Source organism: Drosophila ananassae, chromosome 2L (genome assembly GCF_017639315.1).
Source record: "Drosophila ananassae strain 14024-0371.13 chromosome 2L, ASM1763931v2, whole genome shotgun sequence".
NCBI lineage: Eukaryota > Metazoa > Arthropoda > Insecta > Diptera > Drosophilidae > Drosophila > Drosophila ananassae.
This window is the reverse complement of record NC_057927.1, coordinates 4044358-4061452: the sequence shown is the minus strand read 5'-3', so window position 1 is coordinate 4061452 and position 17095 is coordinate 4044358. Positions and strand designations below refer to the sequence as shown.

Sequence of the window (17095 nt, the reverse complement as noted above, 5' to 3'; positions counted from 1 at the left end):
GCACTTGCTGTTGCGCTCCCCTTGTCTGGCTACAACTCTTTTACTTGTACAGAGCAATGAATAGCAGATTTTAAATAATTAAAATATTAAAATATAATTAAAGTAAAAGTATTAAATAAATGCAGATTATAAGTCTCATACAAAATGTAAAACAAAATTTATATAATTTTAGATAACATCAAACATTCATTAAAAAAACAAAAAAACAAACAAATAAAATTTACCGATATAAAATTTCACAATATCATAAAAATAATGCCAGCAAGCATAGCTCGATTATAGCAATAAGAACCCAAATTTGCGCGATTAGGCTTGAGGAATAGGGAATATGAAAAAAACGAAAAAAAAATTTTGTGCAAGGCTGCTTATCGCAAGTCTGCGACAATAAGACAGTTAGTGCAAACCGCGGACAGACGAAGTAAAGGAATTGCACTAATTGCCTCATTAGCATAATCCCCCTCTTCCTGTATTCCTGCGTTTAACACCTCTCTACGTTTGCAGCTAAGCATGTTCGCTATGATGACCATCGTGGTTTGCAGCAATCTTTATAAAAAGATGACCAACGCTGCATACCCTTCGAATGTCGCGAACCTGCTTTTAAATATATTTCATTTATATATATTTTTTTCTTTTGATGACAAAAATACCCACATCTGACCTAATCACCCGTGGTCAAGCGCTTCGTCCAAGGACAAAATACGCTTGCATTTCCTAAGCGTTTGATTAAGCAGGTGCGGATATTTATATGGAATTTTTTTAAATTAGGATTAAGATTATTTTCTCTGCCTTTAGTAAGGTCTAACGTGGACAGAGAACAGAATATTTCCATACTCTGTGTTCCTATGCGTTTTACCATTACTGTAGGCAAGATACTCATGTTTGATAGCAACCGGTGGCAACCGTGGCTATGTTTGGTTGTATAGCCCACCACCTGGTTCCTGATCCTTACTATTGTTTGAGGATTTCGGGAGCTTGGGTCACAACAAAAATGTGGCCTTAAAGTTGGGCGCCAAAAATTATGATTCCTAATAACTATAAATGATTATAATTGTAACGAACTCCTACAATCATCTATGGGCGGAGGCGGGTGGTAAAACCTGGGAACCAGCGCACGCTGGAATATCCGGCTTCGGCTCGTCGGCAAGGGGGGTGTTATTTGCCGGTTCCCAAGGGTGCCTCTCCAGGTAGGGATCTAACTTCAAATGCGTGCTCGCGACGAAATATCTACTCTCCGGAAAGAGTCCCGATATCCTAGGATGGTGAGAGATGGGGGGGGTTCCCTTCCTGCGCCTTTCTTACGAGTCACCCAGGTGTCATGGGGCGACTCTCGCGTGCCCACCCTACCAATGATCGCTCGCTTTCCACATCCTGCGAGCGACCCCTTTCCATGGGTACTCCTACTACCTACTCTCTGCTAGCTGCGGCATAAAACTGATGGTTTAAAACATTATAAAATATTTATTCCTACGATAGAACATACATATAAAATTGGATCATGGCAAATGCGTATAAAAAGAACTAAAGCTAATAAAATTTCAATAAATAAATATAAATAAACATCAAGGCGTACATATCAGCTTAGAATTGGCTTAGCAAATAGCACAAGTTAAAATTGATAGAATTAAATAAAATTATGAATCAACAACGTAAATCAAAGTGAAAGACTGGGTATTAATAATTATTTTTTTTTTCTTTTAAAAACCAAACAAAAAAAATTAAAGGAACCAAAAACACATAGGAAAACTTGTGACTCTTAGAGTCCGCATTGGTCGGGACACCAAGGATTAAAAATCAAAACAAAATTGTCACATAAAACAAATTGGCCGGTTTTACTCACTGAGAACTCCTTGCTGCATCCCACGACGAAAGCGCTTTCGGGGGGGTCGCTGAAACAAAGTTTTTATGCCTTACAAATTATTCCCCACTGGGGCGGCACAATTAAATAAAACCACGAAAACAATAACACAATTTGAAGCGACATTGAATTTCCTCTGACTAGCCTTGTTTTCCGATCAAGCCATTAGGAACGTTACGTTAAAACTTTTCTTTGCTTCCTTAAACCTTTTTTTTTTTTTTCGGGTTTCTTCCGATTTTTTCTTGTTTTTTTTTTTTTCTTGCTTAAATCTTATCCATTTCACTTTGGGTTTACACTGCTTCTCTAATATGGCTCCTTGAAATCACTGGCCAGGGACACTACGGACCGGATCCAAAGCTGGAATATCCATTCAGCCTGGACCTTTTACTGGGACACCTCCGATGTTTTCCTCCCTCCCGTTCTTGAAGATCGCGCTACACTGCGGTTAGCGCCTCCTCTGCGCTCCTCCGTTCGCTCGAACCTAGCTTCGGTTCGAAGCGAACTTGCTGCGGTTAGCCTATTTTAGGCCGGGATTTCTTCTCCTTCCTCGGTGCTCCTCCGTCCGCCTTTGGTTGGACTTCCTTAGTTGAGCCACCTGGAGTTCTTTAATAGTGGACACGGAATAGTCCACTCGGACTTTTGCTCGGCCTGCTAAAACTGGGATTCGTGATTCAGTGCTCTTCCCTGACCCTTCAAACACTCACCCCTGGGTTTTCCTCGAGCCACCACTTCCACCTCTACACTCGGTTTACTGACGCCGGTGGACAATTGGGAGCCTTTGAGCGTCCCCAAAATTAATTGTCACAACTGCCGGCGGGATCTTCGAATATTGTTGGTTTTTTCTCCCGTGGTTTTGCTGCTTAGCGCCTTGCTGACACGTCTGGCTTGTTGCAGATCTTGCTTGGGAATGATCCCACCCATACCCATAAGCGGACCGACGCCGGATTTTCGGCGGGCTGGCTCCTGGGGTCCACAAATGGCGAACTACCGGAATTCGTTTTGTTCCAGGCGCTCCCCCAATACCTACGCTAAACCTTTTCTCATAGATGGCGCCACCCTCCGCCAACTGCGGCTCATAGGTGTCGCTCCCCGTCATGGCAAGTGCTACACCCTAATCCGAGCAAGTCGGTGAAAGATAAGAGCTCATGCTAGTTCTTTATTCTGGCTTTTTTAATTCCTTCCCGCGTAGAGTATAAACTAGCAATACTCTTGCAACCGGCATTTCAGTTCAAATAATACTTTAAATATTTTATACTTAATTATTAATTTATTTTATACTTTTATCAACCGAGTCCGTATACACCTCGTATTCTATAATGTATTTGATGTTTAAAGAGTATCTATAGTAGGGTACTTACTATACTTTACTATACCTACAATTACATTTTTTAGTTTCTCCTTTTTTGGTTGCTCATTAAACAAGGGACATTAAAGTAATCAAGCGCAGTGCAATGGCCAACACGCCGAGATAATCCACAAAGGAGGGTCCCCTTGGCAAAGATGGGAAGAGGAAAGTGGAAGGGCGCTTAGACCAAGCCCGCCCAAAGGTCTTAGCTGCCATTCTCCGATGGAGTTACAAACTGTTGGTTCCGTAGTTTGTCAACTTTTGGCTGCAATCGCCCCAACACAATCATCTACCCATCCGGCGTTTAAGCATCGATTGACCCATCAGCAAGGTGACCCAGAGAGTTGCTGAACATTGAACTCCCCTGTCGTCCCAGGAGTCGGAGAGTGAGTGTGTGTGGGTGAAGGGGTGCAATTGTGACAACACATCCTGGGGGATATGTATGGGCCCATTGTGCAGCAGCTGCAGCTGCAGATGCAGTTGCAGATGCATCGCAGCCAGTGCCATTGTTGCAGCTGACACAGCTCAGACAGTTGGCAAGGACAAAGTCGAGCGAAATGTTGCAATTACCATGCAGGCATGCAGTATGCCACATGACGTGTCATTATGACCAGTGGTGCCAAAGATGGTAGTCATGAAATGAAAGTGAAAGGTTAATGTATCTCTTTGGATTGATAAACCATTTTTTATATATATTTTTTTTAATATTAAACCTGTATAAAATTCAGTTGAAATATACACAGCCACCATTTATTAAGCATCACTGATTATGATTGTCTGTCAGTTCGTCCTCCCGACTTGCCGTCTGTGTGCATATGTACCGCGAAAGATCAATATGTAAATAGGCCAGTGTGCGTGGGAGTATGGTATGGTATGGGGGGTGTGGGTCTGTCAACACAGTGGCGAAACGAAAATGAAATATTCACCTTGGGAGTCATTGCTGTGGCAACTGTGACATGCACATTTTTTGGGTCACAGGGTCGGCGGATCGGTGGGATATCCTGGCGGCCCACGGCTAATGCACAATTTAAAGTGCTCAACTTCAGCTCGAATGCAAAAATCCACTTTAGCACATACGTATTTCGTGTTGTCGTGTGGCAGTGGCAGTGGCAGTGGCAGAAAATCATTTTCGAAGTGTTTAGTCGACTGCACTGAAGCTAGTGTGTGAAAATTCGCGAAAATTCAGCTCACACACAACATTTTCACACCCACTCATACCCCTTTACTCTCCGCCACCCCTTAACGTGCATTAATTAAGCAGAGATGCCACTCAGATATTGTTGCTTTTGCTGTTGCTGCTGGCACTGCGTGTTGCAGCAACATTGCCGCTGCCATCACTGCGGTCTCCACTCCACATGCCGACTTAATTAAAGAAAACTTAATTAAATGATAACACAGTAGCTGCAGCAGCAGCCGAATAAGTTATGCCAACTATTTGCACTCCTCGGGTGTTCCTGTGTCTTGGCATCTCACAGCTTGATGATCATATTGTATGCGAGTAACATGGCCAACATGGCCAAATATTTCAAAAATAATTGCTCCAGCCGAACAACAGGTGATGGGAGCGGAAAGTGCTCTTAACCACCCATCGAGCATTTGTCCTCGTTTATGGCTTCAGTTATTTTGTCCTGAATTCCTGCTGTTAAAGTTCCAACGAAAAAATGGAATGCCTTTTATTCCAAAAACTCTTCTCGTTGATGCTCTTTGTTTGGAAATGAACTAAAAGTAAAATAAATATAAAATATATGCAGTTATATTTTCGAATCCTGCCTAATTGAAGAACCTGAAAAGCTCTGGGTAATCAAATAGGCTTACCCCCAATTGACTTTCTTCCACAAATTCTCCAGAAAGGTTTGCCAAACTCATCAGTTGAAAAGTCAACCTTTGCCTGCTGAATGTGTAAGGAAAGTTGGGAAATCTGAAAAGGGCTGGCACATTACTCGATACCATGGGGCCCATACCTCAGCTCGTCCTTTGCATCCTGTTCGTCCTGTTCACCCTTCCTCCAGCTCTTCCGGCAGAACAAAGAAAACAGATATATTAGCGACCAACAGCATACATGCACTGGAGTATCTGTGAGAGCGTGTGCACACATGTGGGTTGGTTGGTGTGTGTGTGTGGATGGCAGCACTTTTAGATGACTATGCCGAAATGGCTCTATAAGTGTTTATGCAACTGTCCTCGATGGCTGACTCTGTGTGTGCCTACATCCACCAAAAAACACTTGCCACCCACTTCTCTGCCGGCCAAGAAAACAGTGACACTTTTCTGCTTGTTACGCCTGTTGTTGCAATTGTTTGCACACACACACACACACACATATACATGCACCAGCACACACACACACTCGCACACGAACAGGACTCGCATGCAACATAGCATCTGCATGCATTATGCCATTGTCTCTGTCAATATTGTTGTTTCGTGGCAGTACAATGTCGTCGGTGTGTGCGTGTGTGCCGTGACAGGGTGTGCGAGTGAGTGTTGGAGTGTGTGTATGATTGTGCATTCAAGTAAGCCCCAAAAAACATTTGCTGCAGACTTTCAGGCTCCTGCCTCGGTTACTGCTGTTGCGGCTGCTCCTGCTCTTGCTGTCTGTTAATAATTTGTGGGCCATTTTAAAGTCCTCATCTCTGCACTCACATTATCCTGGAAAAGCGATGAAAGAACGCAGTTTTTTTTTAAACTTTAGTAATAGTAGTAATTAAAAATATTATTGCTTATTCACTTTATTGAAATAAGGAACGGTAATGTCTTAATCCTTTAACCTTAATTTCTGTCTCATTCCTCAACCTGCTCACCAGTGTCATTGTCGGATTGTCAATCGTTGCCTCAACTTGTCCGATTTGTTCGGTGGTGCAATCTGATTATCAGCTTCAGCTTCTCAAATTGTGTCATGGCCTTTCAATGAGGCACTTACGTCCGCTCACCAGCGACACATGGCTTCTTGTCAACAGCAGCCAACATCCGTTTCCGGCGGAATTATGCCCGCGCGCTCAGACCAGGACTCGGTTCAATCGTTATCCTGACTTTGCACCATTGCTGCAGCTGCGGCTGCTACTGCAGCTGCTCTTGTTGATGCTCACCGACACTAATGTCAATGGCGACAATCCAAAAAGGAAAATCCACATGCATTGAATTGTGAGGTCAATTGTGTTGTTTTCGCTTTGAAACTTTACTTTCCTAAAAAAAATAGAAGAAATAACAAAAAGAATTTTTTTTTTAGTTCTGTCAGCCAGAAATATTATATTATACAACTTACCAAAACGTCCTTTAAATGCTTAAATTGCAATTAAGTTTGTTGCCATATGAACTGGATGATATTTTGATGCAGTTTTTGTAAGCCTTTCTTTTTGCATTCAAAACGGTTGCCCTTTTGGCAGTCATTTTTTACTCATTTTGTTCTGTTTTGGTTGTAAATTGCAATGCCGATTTGCACTTTCCCCGCTCTGTCCTGCACGCTTTGTATCGCATTCTGCAACTGTTTTTTATGGCATGTGGAAATTAGAAAATCATTCTGTGTGGCTTTCGAAGTCAGCTTTTTGTGACTGCATTTGTTGCAGGACTCTCCGTAAATAGTTTCGAAAGCATCACGCTTAAACTTCCGGCTGGCCAAATGGAAAAGTTTGCGCAAATGTGTGCGTACGCTTCGCATTTATTTTAATGCATAAATTTGTCGTCCTCCGCAGTCAGTCGTACTTTGTCCTGTTCGGGACCCTCCATTAAATCACAAATAGCATTTTTTTTTGCTTGGCTCACTAGTTCGAGTGAATGTTGAACAAATTGATTTTTGATAAGGCAGCCGAGCCGAGGAACGGAGACGCCCCAAGTTGGGGGTGGCAGATTAAATCCCAATAAACAGCAAAACAAAGCCGAAACAAGGCCAAACAACCAAGTCAAAGTAGTAGCTGGGACCCTGGGAAAATATATGACAGCCGCAAAAAGATAATGTTGGCAAAGTTTCATAAGCAACATGGCGCTATCTGGCGCTGCAAAGAAGGGGGACCTGGAAACAGGATCTGGGGCGTTGAGGCATTGGAGCGGAGAAGCGTGGTGGCAAGTTCATAATGAAAATGCGTTTTCATAGACAACTTTTGCGCCGGCGGCGGCGTATGGCAAACGTTGATTGATTTTGTGTTTTGGCCCAGATGACAGACAGCTGTCAGTTGGAGGAAGGGGAGCCAGCGCCCGGCAGGGACAGGACACCAAGGGCATAGATCACCAATCGCTTATGCACTGTTTGTTTGGCGGTTTGTTTCTGGTTTGACGATTACTTAATTAATGGAGGATTGCAAGGATTGGACTAAGCTCTACTCATGATGATAAATGAATAAGATATTAAAAAATACAACAAATTAACTTGTTTGTTAAAAGATCAGAAAGAATACAACTAACAATTTATTTAACGACTAGATATTTTTTACAACCAGATTAATAACTGTTCTCCAAAAGTTGTTTTCAAAATTTTTAATTTTTTACACCTTTTGTAGAATTTTTTTATAAACCCTATGCTAATATTATTTGTAATTTTTTCCATTAGCTCCTAACTTTGTTTGAAGCTCCTACGCAGGTGAGCTAGCGAATTGGGCTTGAAACCGAGATCGCTGAGCTGAATCAAATCAAAACACAGTTTGGAAAAGTTTTTAATGAGTTGCGTCAGGGCAGTGCCTGCGGGAGGTTACATGGGTAACCGGGAGGCATTTACTACTGAGTGTATGTTGCCTGTGTGATTTTTACTCTCCAATAATTTAACGCACGTTGCGTATACGCCGCATAAACGTCGCCCGAAAACGCAACCGCACATGCCACTTGCTGCACAATCCAATCAAAAGTTTACAATTTACGCTCGAAATGTTGCGCCCGGGACGAGGCACACATTGATAGGCATCGTCAGCACCCCCACCCACATTCAGCCCTCCTCAGCCACCTCAAGCCCCAATGATGCTGCGTAAAAAAAGTATTCATCGCTTTAGGAGTGTGCAGGACAAAGTTTTACTTCAAAGCCCAGAGGCCCAAGACGGAGGTGTCCCTGCAGAGTGGATATCAAAATGCTAAAATTAGAAATTTAGTACGTGTTTTATACTTTTTCAAAACATTTTTTTTTCAATTTTAGTTTTAAAAGCCTGGATAATTAATCTTAAGAACAAACCATTATACACCATTATATTATATTATTCAAATGGAGGAAAAGACACAGGGTTCTAAATCTAATGAGATAATTTTTCGTATACCTATATTAACATTAATTTCTCAAAAAAATCAAATAAAAACATGTACCAAGGTTCATCCTAATACCCTTAAAAGGCGGAAATCCGCTTAGAAGTGTCGTTGTGGAAAAAACCAAGAATGGGACACAGAAGCCCCAACGTCTGGCATATTATAAAAATTTAAGAACACACATTTCTGGAGCTTATTCGTCTTCATTTCAGCTCCAACGATGATTATGATTTAAGGTAAGTGGCCACGCCCCTTAAGAACAGACAACCCTATATATGCATGAGTATTTATCTGTCGTCGCTGATGTACACATGTTTTTACACTCAATTACAATTTACTTTGCTGGCATCTCTCAGCAGCAGTTTTAATATGCAAATGTTTGAAAATCCCCATAATGGGGAGACGGAGGAATCAAAGGGAAACTCGACATTTGGCCCGAACTTCTGCGATTGCAGCCAGTACATTGGGCAGCAGGGTCAGCTGGGGTTATGCCGAACCATAATTAATTACTTTCATCACAGGGACGTGCACAAAGGAGGCGATTGAAACTGAAGATGGGCGCAATCGAATGGTAATCAGGGTCTTGAGTCACAGAAACCAATCCGGCTGGGTTCAACGGAAGACCTCCGATCCGGTCGATATGCACAGCTCACTTATGTATTCATTGCACACGACAGCTGCAACAACAAAGCCAAGTGGCAGCCACGCCTTCTCAGCGTGCAGGATGATTTTCCTTTCCAGAGAACTGTGGCACTATAATATACTAAAATATATTATATTGCAGCAAAGATTTCAGAGTCCCCCAATGGCTTTAAGTTCATTATTTATTTAAAAAAAAATTATAGATATTTTATTCAACAATATTTAAGTCACTTCTTTGACTTAAGATTGATTTATAGAGAACCGTAACGAGTCCACTGTGCGTCTGTTGCCTGCATTCCTAACGGCTGTAGCTCCACCGCTGCCGGAGACACCGTGGCAACTGCAACTCTATTAGGATCCATCAATGTCAGCCAATTTATGCGCATATTAAAAATGCGGTCTGCCGATGACAAACACACAAGGACGACGACGAAAATGAAAATCCTGGGGAAGATGGCAAAAGGATGTGGAAGTCGAAGGATGCGGGCAAGGACCCGGCCGGGACGCACGTGGCGCGCACAATGGCAAACATATGACGATGCGCAAAATTGAGGAACAACTCGCAAACGTGACAAAAGCAGAAGGGGGAATCCTGAAGGTGAAAAAGAGTTGAAGGCTAGACTGAAAAAAAACAATGCAATATTTAAATAAATTCTTTAATTGAAGGTAATCCCAAAAAAAATATATCATTCAATTTTTAGGCCATATATATTAGGCCATAAATACTTTTGGAAAAGATTAATCAATTATTTATAATTTATAATATTGTCTCTAATAGTTTCTTCAAAAAGAGTTTATTTATGAAGCAGCGAAATATTTTGACAGTGTAGTGGGAAACTAGTTCGCCAAACTAGGTGGCAGCTACTATGGGTGGCAGCTAGGAGAAATGTAACTTTAATGCAACTCTGCCAAGGAGCTCCTGATGCGATTAGTGCAAGTGTGCCGTCGAGATGGCTGGAATGGTGAGGAGTTTCGAAAGGGGGGACTAAGGCGAAAAGCACACCTTGTTGTCAATTATGACAAATGCATGGAATCGAGTTCGGTCTGAATATCCTCATCGACGCAAAGGGGTCGCCAGTCGAATGCGAATTTCCTCTTAGCTTATCGCAATGTGCAGGTGTGTCCGAACGTGTATGGGTTATGAAAATCCGCCCCAAAATACCGAGTCGAGAAGTAAGCAGTCATCTACGAACTAAATTTAATCTACGTTCGCTTTTCTATCGAGGCTTCCGTTTTAAAGATTATTAATTCGAAGAGATAGCCCAAGGCTTCCGCAAAAATGTGGGAAGGGAGTGGCAGGTGAAATGTCCATAATACATATTAAAATGCAATTCATTAACTTTATAACCTCACAAACGAGTTGACCACAGACCAGAATGGAGCCAAAATGAAATATTTACAAAAAGGACCACTCCGGTCGCCGGAGCCGAATAAATGTGAATATAAATCCATCTGAGCCAATATATATCCCTACACATGTACATTTGTGCATCAAATTGTGCGTGGTATATGGTGTGGTAAGTCTTTCGGGTCTTGGGTGAAACCATTGAAGGGCTTTCAAGTGAAACTGGAAATGGCATTTCTCTCAAATGAGCCAGATAATAATGATGATTGTCTCCATACCATGGAATAATTATTAATTTGAGAGGCTGCACAAAGCATCTATTGTTAAATGTGAAAATTTCTACAGGAATGTGTACAAGGATAGATATATGTATAAGTATATTTTATCTATTAAAAATTAAAATAACACAATAGTAATAACGATTTGCATTCTTGCTTTACAAAGAATATAAATCTTATTCAGATTTCCATTCCTTGGAATGGAATTTTATTATTATATGATTATATTGCTTTTTATATAAAAAATTGCATAGAGACTCACTTTCGTTACCCATTATTTCGGCCAAAACTCTTCCCATTTCATTAAAAGTTAATTTAAAAAGAATTCTATCGATCGTTTCAATCGCTCCCCAACTATATGAAACTCCATTATGAGTCACATCGGATGTGTCTGGCATGAGTTTGGGGTTCTTTAATTTATGCAAATTTGGCCCTTAGTCTGTCGCTGGGCTTTGTTTATCTTCCCATTGTATTTGCCCCACAAAGTGCATTGTTTCTCATCCTGCATGTGTGTGTAGTGTGTTTGTTTAATATTTAAACAATAATTTGCTGTTCGTCTCTCCAGTGAGAGCCTGCACTGGAGAGCATGTCCGTGCAGAATTTAGGTCATGGTGAGCATTTGTTATAGTTATTATTAACACCAATGATGTTGTTTTTGTCCAGCATGGGTATTAGACAACTTCACACTGGAATTCCTTAGTGCGTTTCGGGCCATAAATTAAAAACGAAAATCCATATTCCCTGATGTTATGAATAAAATACGATGTCACACGGCGTATGAGCAATATGCTTAGCAAGCTGCTGAAAATTTTAAAGGCATTAAAGCATTAACTATTTTCCAGATCCACTGCACAGCTCATTGAGTTCACACATAAGTAATTCCATTCCGAGTCATTATCTCGTTTGATTTGATTTTCCGTTAATCAAAACATAACAAAGCTCAAAATACACCCACGCACACACACAGACACTTCACGAAGCGTCAAAGTCAGTCGGGACGATTCGCATATGTGTGTGGGTGACAAGGATAAATATTATGAGGATCCAGCAGCTGGCAGCCAGAGGGGCCGGGGACTCCCCCATCCACCCCCTCATTTATTTTCCACTTGGCAATTTTCACGCGCAATCAAATTTGGCGAGAGCTCGCGAAATATTAAGCAAATTAGTTAAATACCAGAAAAAACGCATTTAAAATCGAGTTTGGTCCTCAGACGTGGAAGCTCTCTCGCCCACGTAAAAGCCCAATAAACTGGCAGCCAGAAAAAGTTTTCCCCGTCTCTGGAAAAAAAGTTTGTAGAACTGAAGTCAGCCGAATGGGTTGAAATATGTTTTGAACTTATTTTGAGCGTGCCCATGTGAGGATTATTAAATCGCAACAGTTGCAGGTGTTTCAAAAGAATAATAAACTAACAACAGCAAAGAAAATGCATAAAATATTCATATCACTGCAATCTCAACTAAAGGCACTTGAAGTCTACTTAAAAATATAAAATTTAAGGCAGTTAAAAGTAATAATATTTAAGGAAAAATATATTAAAAAGAAGGCTAAGGGATTATGATTTTAATCAAAGGTCAATGACATTCTCTCAACAAGTTATGCTTTTTCATTGTACATCGGATTCTATTACTCAACATCTCTACTCAAATTAAGTTTATTATGTTGGCCACATTAGAAAGGGGGAGAGGACACCCCGAACATGTGTGCAGTGCCACAGAATGTGGCACACTGCCAGCAGAGGGCAATGGCAGCTCGGCGAAAAAATAATAGAAATGTTAGGAGGAGGGTAAAAAAAAACAGAATGGCGATGGGAAAAAACACATCGCGGCCTTATCATTGTACATTTCACTGTTGGTGTAACAATTACGCCAAAGCCAACAACATTTGGCAAACATTCAAAAATGCCAGCAGCCAAAATGTACACACGGACACCCTTCCGTGCTGGCCCAGAAACCCCCCTCCAAAAACCAACCCCTTCGACCAAACTGAAACTCGTCCGAAGCTCTGTTTTCCTGCTACAAATGTTTTTGATTATATGTAACAGTGCAACAAACTAACCAACAACGAAGTATTTCAACACAACCAGCCAAACATGCATACGTTTGTAAGAATACCCGCTGTTGTATGTGCAAATACAAATATATATGTATATTGTGTATTTTTTGCAGGTACATACACACATAATTGCTTTGTTTACTGTGGTGTGGGCCAAAAAGTAAGGGGCAGGAAATTGGCGCACCGACCTCCTTTTAGTCTCTCGGTTTCGCCATAGATAAACCCCCCTTGTAATGGGGTCGGCCCCAAAAATGCAAAACGGAAACTCAAGGACCTTGCCCCACACCCCAAGGGGCATTCGTACGGATACCATATGCAGATTAATCTGCATAAGTATTAGCTGCAAAAACTGTATTTCCCAAAAGCGAAAGTACTTTTCCCTCAAAATTCCAACCAAAATGCAACTAAAAATTGAACTTATAATCTTGTTTTGCCCTCATTTGCTAAAATGTGGTTTTAAAAATGGAAATAAAAAATATTCTACAAACTCTTTGTATATTTGGTCAGTTTTTTAGTTGAAAAAGATATTTTTTTAGTAAAATAGAATGAATTCCTACGAACTTTAAAATGTTAAACCATAAACTGATTATTTCAAAGACTCTTGACATAAACTGCATTTATCCGATTACAAAAAATAGTTGAACTCATCCAGGCCATTTTCACAAGTACTTTATGGAATTCGCAAATAGAAACAGAAAATTTGTAATCCAAAAAAACACTGTTCAAAATGATTCTAGTTTTTATGCGAATATCTAACCACAAAACTTACTGATAATTATTTGTTTATTCAAATCAATAACCAAATTTTTCATTACTTTTAATTATAAAAAGTAACTGCAAAAAATACATTAATTGAAATCAATAAAATTGCTTGCAATCTAGTTTTTATAATTATTTTTTTTTTTTGTTATTATTTTCATAAAAAAACTTTAAATGGGAAATAGAAATGCATTAAAATTACATAACCCTGACAGACAGGCTGCCACATGGGCAGAACCAATTTATTAAATTAATTTTGGTTTAACATTACAAATGCCATTAAGAAGTGAAAAATTGTGCGTTGCGTGAGATATATTTAAAATGCTAATTGCATTTGAGAATAAATCTCATATGGCAATATATTCTCATGCACGCAGCAGGACTCACACACACATATGTGTATCCTTGCACTCATACATCAACATAGACGCACTCACACAGACAGCTGCGTATAAATGCTCTTCATTAACATTGCTGCGGCGGAATAGTCATGTAAATTTCATTAGAAATGCGATACGCAAATGAGGTCAGTTAGTCAGTGTCCAATTGTGATACAGATTCAGAAACCGAGCGGCGAAAGGCTAAGAGTGACTCAAATCGAATTTAATTGCAACATACCAAGCAACTCATCTCCGCCTTGGGGAGAAAAACAAAAACGAGCAAATAAACAAGCCCAGTAAAGAATGAAGGAAACTTTCGCATTATTCGGAGACGGAAAAACATTTGATGTCAGAGACATGAACTGGGTCTCAGTTATCCAGAAGAAATGGGAATCCGAATGCAGTGCCATCTTGATGTGTGTAAACAGGAAATAGGCAAAAACCAAGGCCCGCAGTCGGGCAGATTCTCTCACACACAGAGGGACAAGTGGGTCAAGACACAAAAACAAGGGGACATTGTGTATCGTGCTGGCCAAAACCCGGAACAAAACAAGCCATAAAGGAAGGACATAAACGTCGCTCCAAATACTCTTGAAATATCAAAACAGCCACTACATAAAAATCCATTTTGTGGAAGTTGAAAATGCTCTTATAAAAACGCTGAGAATGGATAAGGATTTTATTTGAATACATCACATATAAGTGGACTCATAGACTATGATTTATTTTATTTTATTTTACCATTGATACCTCAATGTTTTCTTTTGTTCTTTATCCAAGTGGTTCAGTGATTTATTTTAAAAGGTAGACTATTTTCTTTCTAAATTCATTTGTCAGAAATACCTTGGTTTAAAATCTATTCTTAGCCAACATTCCCAAATTACATTACCATTTGAATGGCTGTCGGAGGTGGAACTAATCGCTGACATTTGTGAGCAACTAAGAGTCACTTAATTGGGGGAGTCATCGATTTCGACTTAGGCTCAATTAGCCACGCCCACCCACGACCAACTGTACGGGTTCTCAACGCCCTAATTGAGAGATGCTCGCCGTGTACATGCTAATCAAGTGGGCGTGCCAATTGTCCAGAGTGTGTGGCAACAGTAAATTATTAAATCAACGAGCATGGCGGTCTCGGTGTAGCCCTAATTTCGAATACCATATAAAAGTCCAGCAGCGCGGAAAAGTAGGCAATCAAAAATGGAAACTCCGAAGAAAAGTCCACTAGCCGAAAAGCCCAAGGAGTCGAAGTCTATTCTTCTCGAGGATTTTCTTAAGTATGCTAACGTGTTCTACCTCTCCATTGGAATGCTGGCCTACGACCACAAGGACAATAGCAAGAGGAAGGAGCAGCTACTCTATTGGATCTTCATTGCACAAATGGTGAACCTGAATGTGGTGCTCGTCTCCGAGCTCATTTACGTGTTTCTGGCAATCAGCAAGGGCAGTAACTTTCTGGAGGCCACCATGAATTTGTCCTTTATCGGTTTTGTAGTCGTTGGAGACCTCAAGATCTGGCACATTTGGCGACAAAGAGCAAAAACCACTCACGTGGTACGCGAAATGGAGAAACTACACCCGAAGCGAGTGGACCAACAGGACGAATATGCAATCCAGGATTATTTGGGTAGCTACAGCAGATACAGCATATTTCACTTCAGCATGCATATGGTTCTGATTTGGACCTATAACCTTTACTGGGCCGTATATTGGCTCGTGTGCGACTTCTGGCTGGGTATAAGGAGATTCGAACGGATGCTACCCTACTACAGCTGGGTGCCTTGGGACTGGAGCACCGGAAACAGCTACTACTTCATGTACGTGGCCCAGAATATTGGTGGACAGGCATGTCTATCCGGCCAACTGGCCGCAGATATGCTTATGTGCGCTTTGGTGACTATTCTGGTGATGCATTTCATTCGCTTGGGGCGGAAAATTGAGGCCCATGTGGCGGGAGTGGAGTCGTCACAGCAGGATTTGCAATTCCTCCAGGCTGCGGTGGTCTACCATCAACGATTGCTTAATCTCTGCCAGGACATTAATGAGATTTTCGGCGTCTCGCTGCTGTGTAATTTTGTCTCCTCATCGTTTATTATTTGCTTTGTGGGATTTCATATGACCATTGGCGGTAAGATCGATAACCTGGTGATGCTGGTCCTTTTCCTCTTTTGCGCCATGGTTCAGGTCTTCATGATTACCACATATGCCCAGCGGTTGCTGGACGCGGTAAGGCCCTGTTTTTGTAAATCAATCCTCAAAACTCAAACACCTATTTTCAGAGCGAAAACATAGGTCAGGCTGTGTATAACCAAGACTGGTTTAATGCAGATCTTCGCTATCGAAAGATGCTAGTCCTAGTCATCAAGAGATCCCAGCAGCCCAGTCGATTGAAGGCCACCATATTCCTAAATGTGTCACTGGTAACCGTATCGGATGTGAGTTAAAATGAAAAATACCTCAACTTTTATTTGATAACCTCTTACGTTTTAACACTCACAGCTTCTGCAGCTGTCCTACAAGTTTTTTGCCCTCCTGCGCACAATGTACGTGAAGTAGATGCCTTCTGTGATTATGGCCACAATCAAACGACCCCCAACATGTGCCGGTGACAATGTGAGCCCGAAAGTAGCAAATCATCGCCGACCAATAACTCACTCCAATTCCCGCAGAGGGCGAGCTGTGGCTTTTAATTAAACTAGCTGGAGTAGTTCAAATAACTACCGCGATTCGCACGTCACGGCAAACAGCGAGCTGGAATCGAATGGCGGTCGACTAACCGCAGTAGAAATGATTAATTACCGCCATTTCAGTTGCACAAAGGGCACGTGAACTTCACGTGAAGACAAAGAATTGGCGCTGCTAAAATTAGCACCACCTTTCTCTTCTGCTTCTGATTTTGACCAATTCTACTGACCATTTTAATTAAAGATTCCTCAAGCCCAGCTATGCATTACCCCTTACCCTGTAGAGTTTTAGAGACTGTAGACTGTAGGCAGGGACGTGTTCACTTTCTTACTAGAATCTATGAATTTTTTTAAACAATAAAAGACATATGTATACAATATGAACTAATTAATTATTTTTAAAATAATTTATTAACTTAATAAATTTTAATATTTAAAAGAATATCCCCATCCCTGAGTAAAAATCAATCACATAATAACCATTTTGGCGCCTGACCTTATGCAGGCACTTAAAAGTAATTGCAAAATATCTTTCCG

General features: G+C 41.0%; 1 protein-coding gene and 1 long non-coding RNA gene across 2 annotated transcripts; one reads left to right on the top strand and one right to left on the bottom strand.

Annotated features, from left to right (window-relative positions):
- Nucleotides 1-293: 293 nt before the first annotated feature.
- On the bottom strand, nt 294-2955 carry LOC26513724. Its single transcript, XR_001408998.3, has 2 exons — nt 2560-2955; nt 294-2503 (listed from the first exon to the last, which is right to left on the bottom strand). It is a non-coding gene; the product is annotated as an uncharacterized LOC26513724 (long non-coding RNA).
- An 851-nt stretch (nt 2956-3806) lies between these two features.
- On the top strand, nt 3807-16894 carry LOC6500031 (putative odorant receptor 85d). The gene is made up of 5 exons (XM_001953321.3): nt 3807-3852; nt 6545-6683; nt 15044-16100; nt 16154-16309; nt 16374-16894. Exons 1-5 carry the CDS (start codon nt 3807-3809, stop codon nt 16428-16430), a joined length of 1455 nt encoding a protein of 484 aa, XP_001953356.2. The 3' UTR covers nt 16431-16894.
- Nucleotides 16895-17095: the final 201 nt, after the last annotated feature.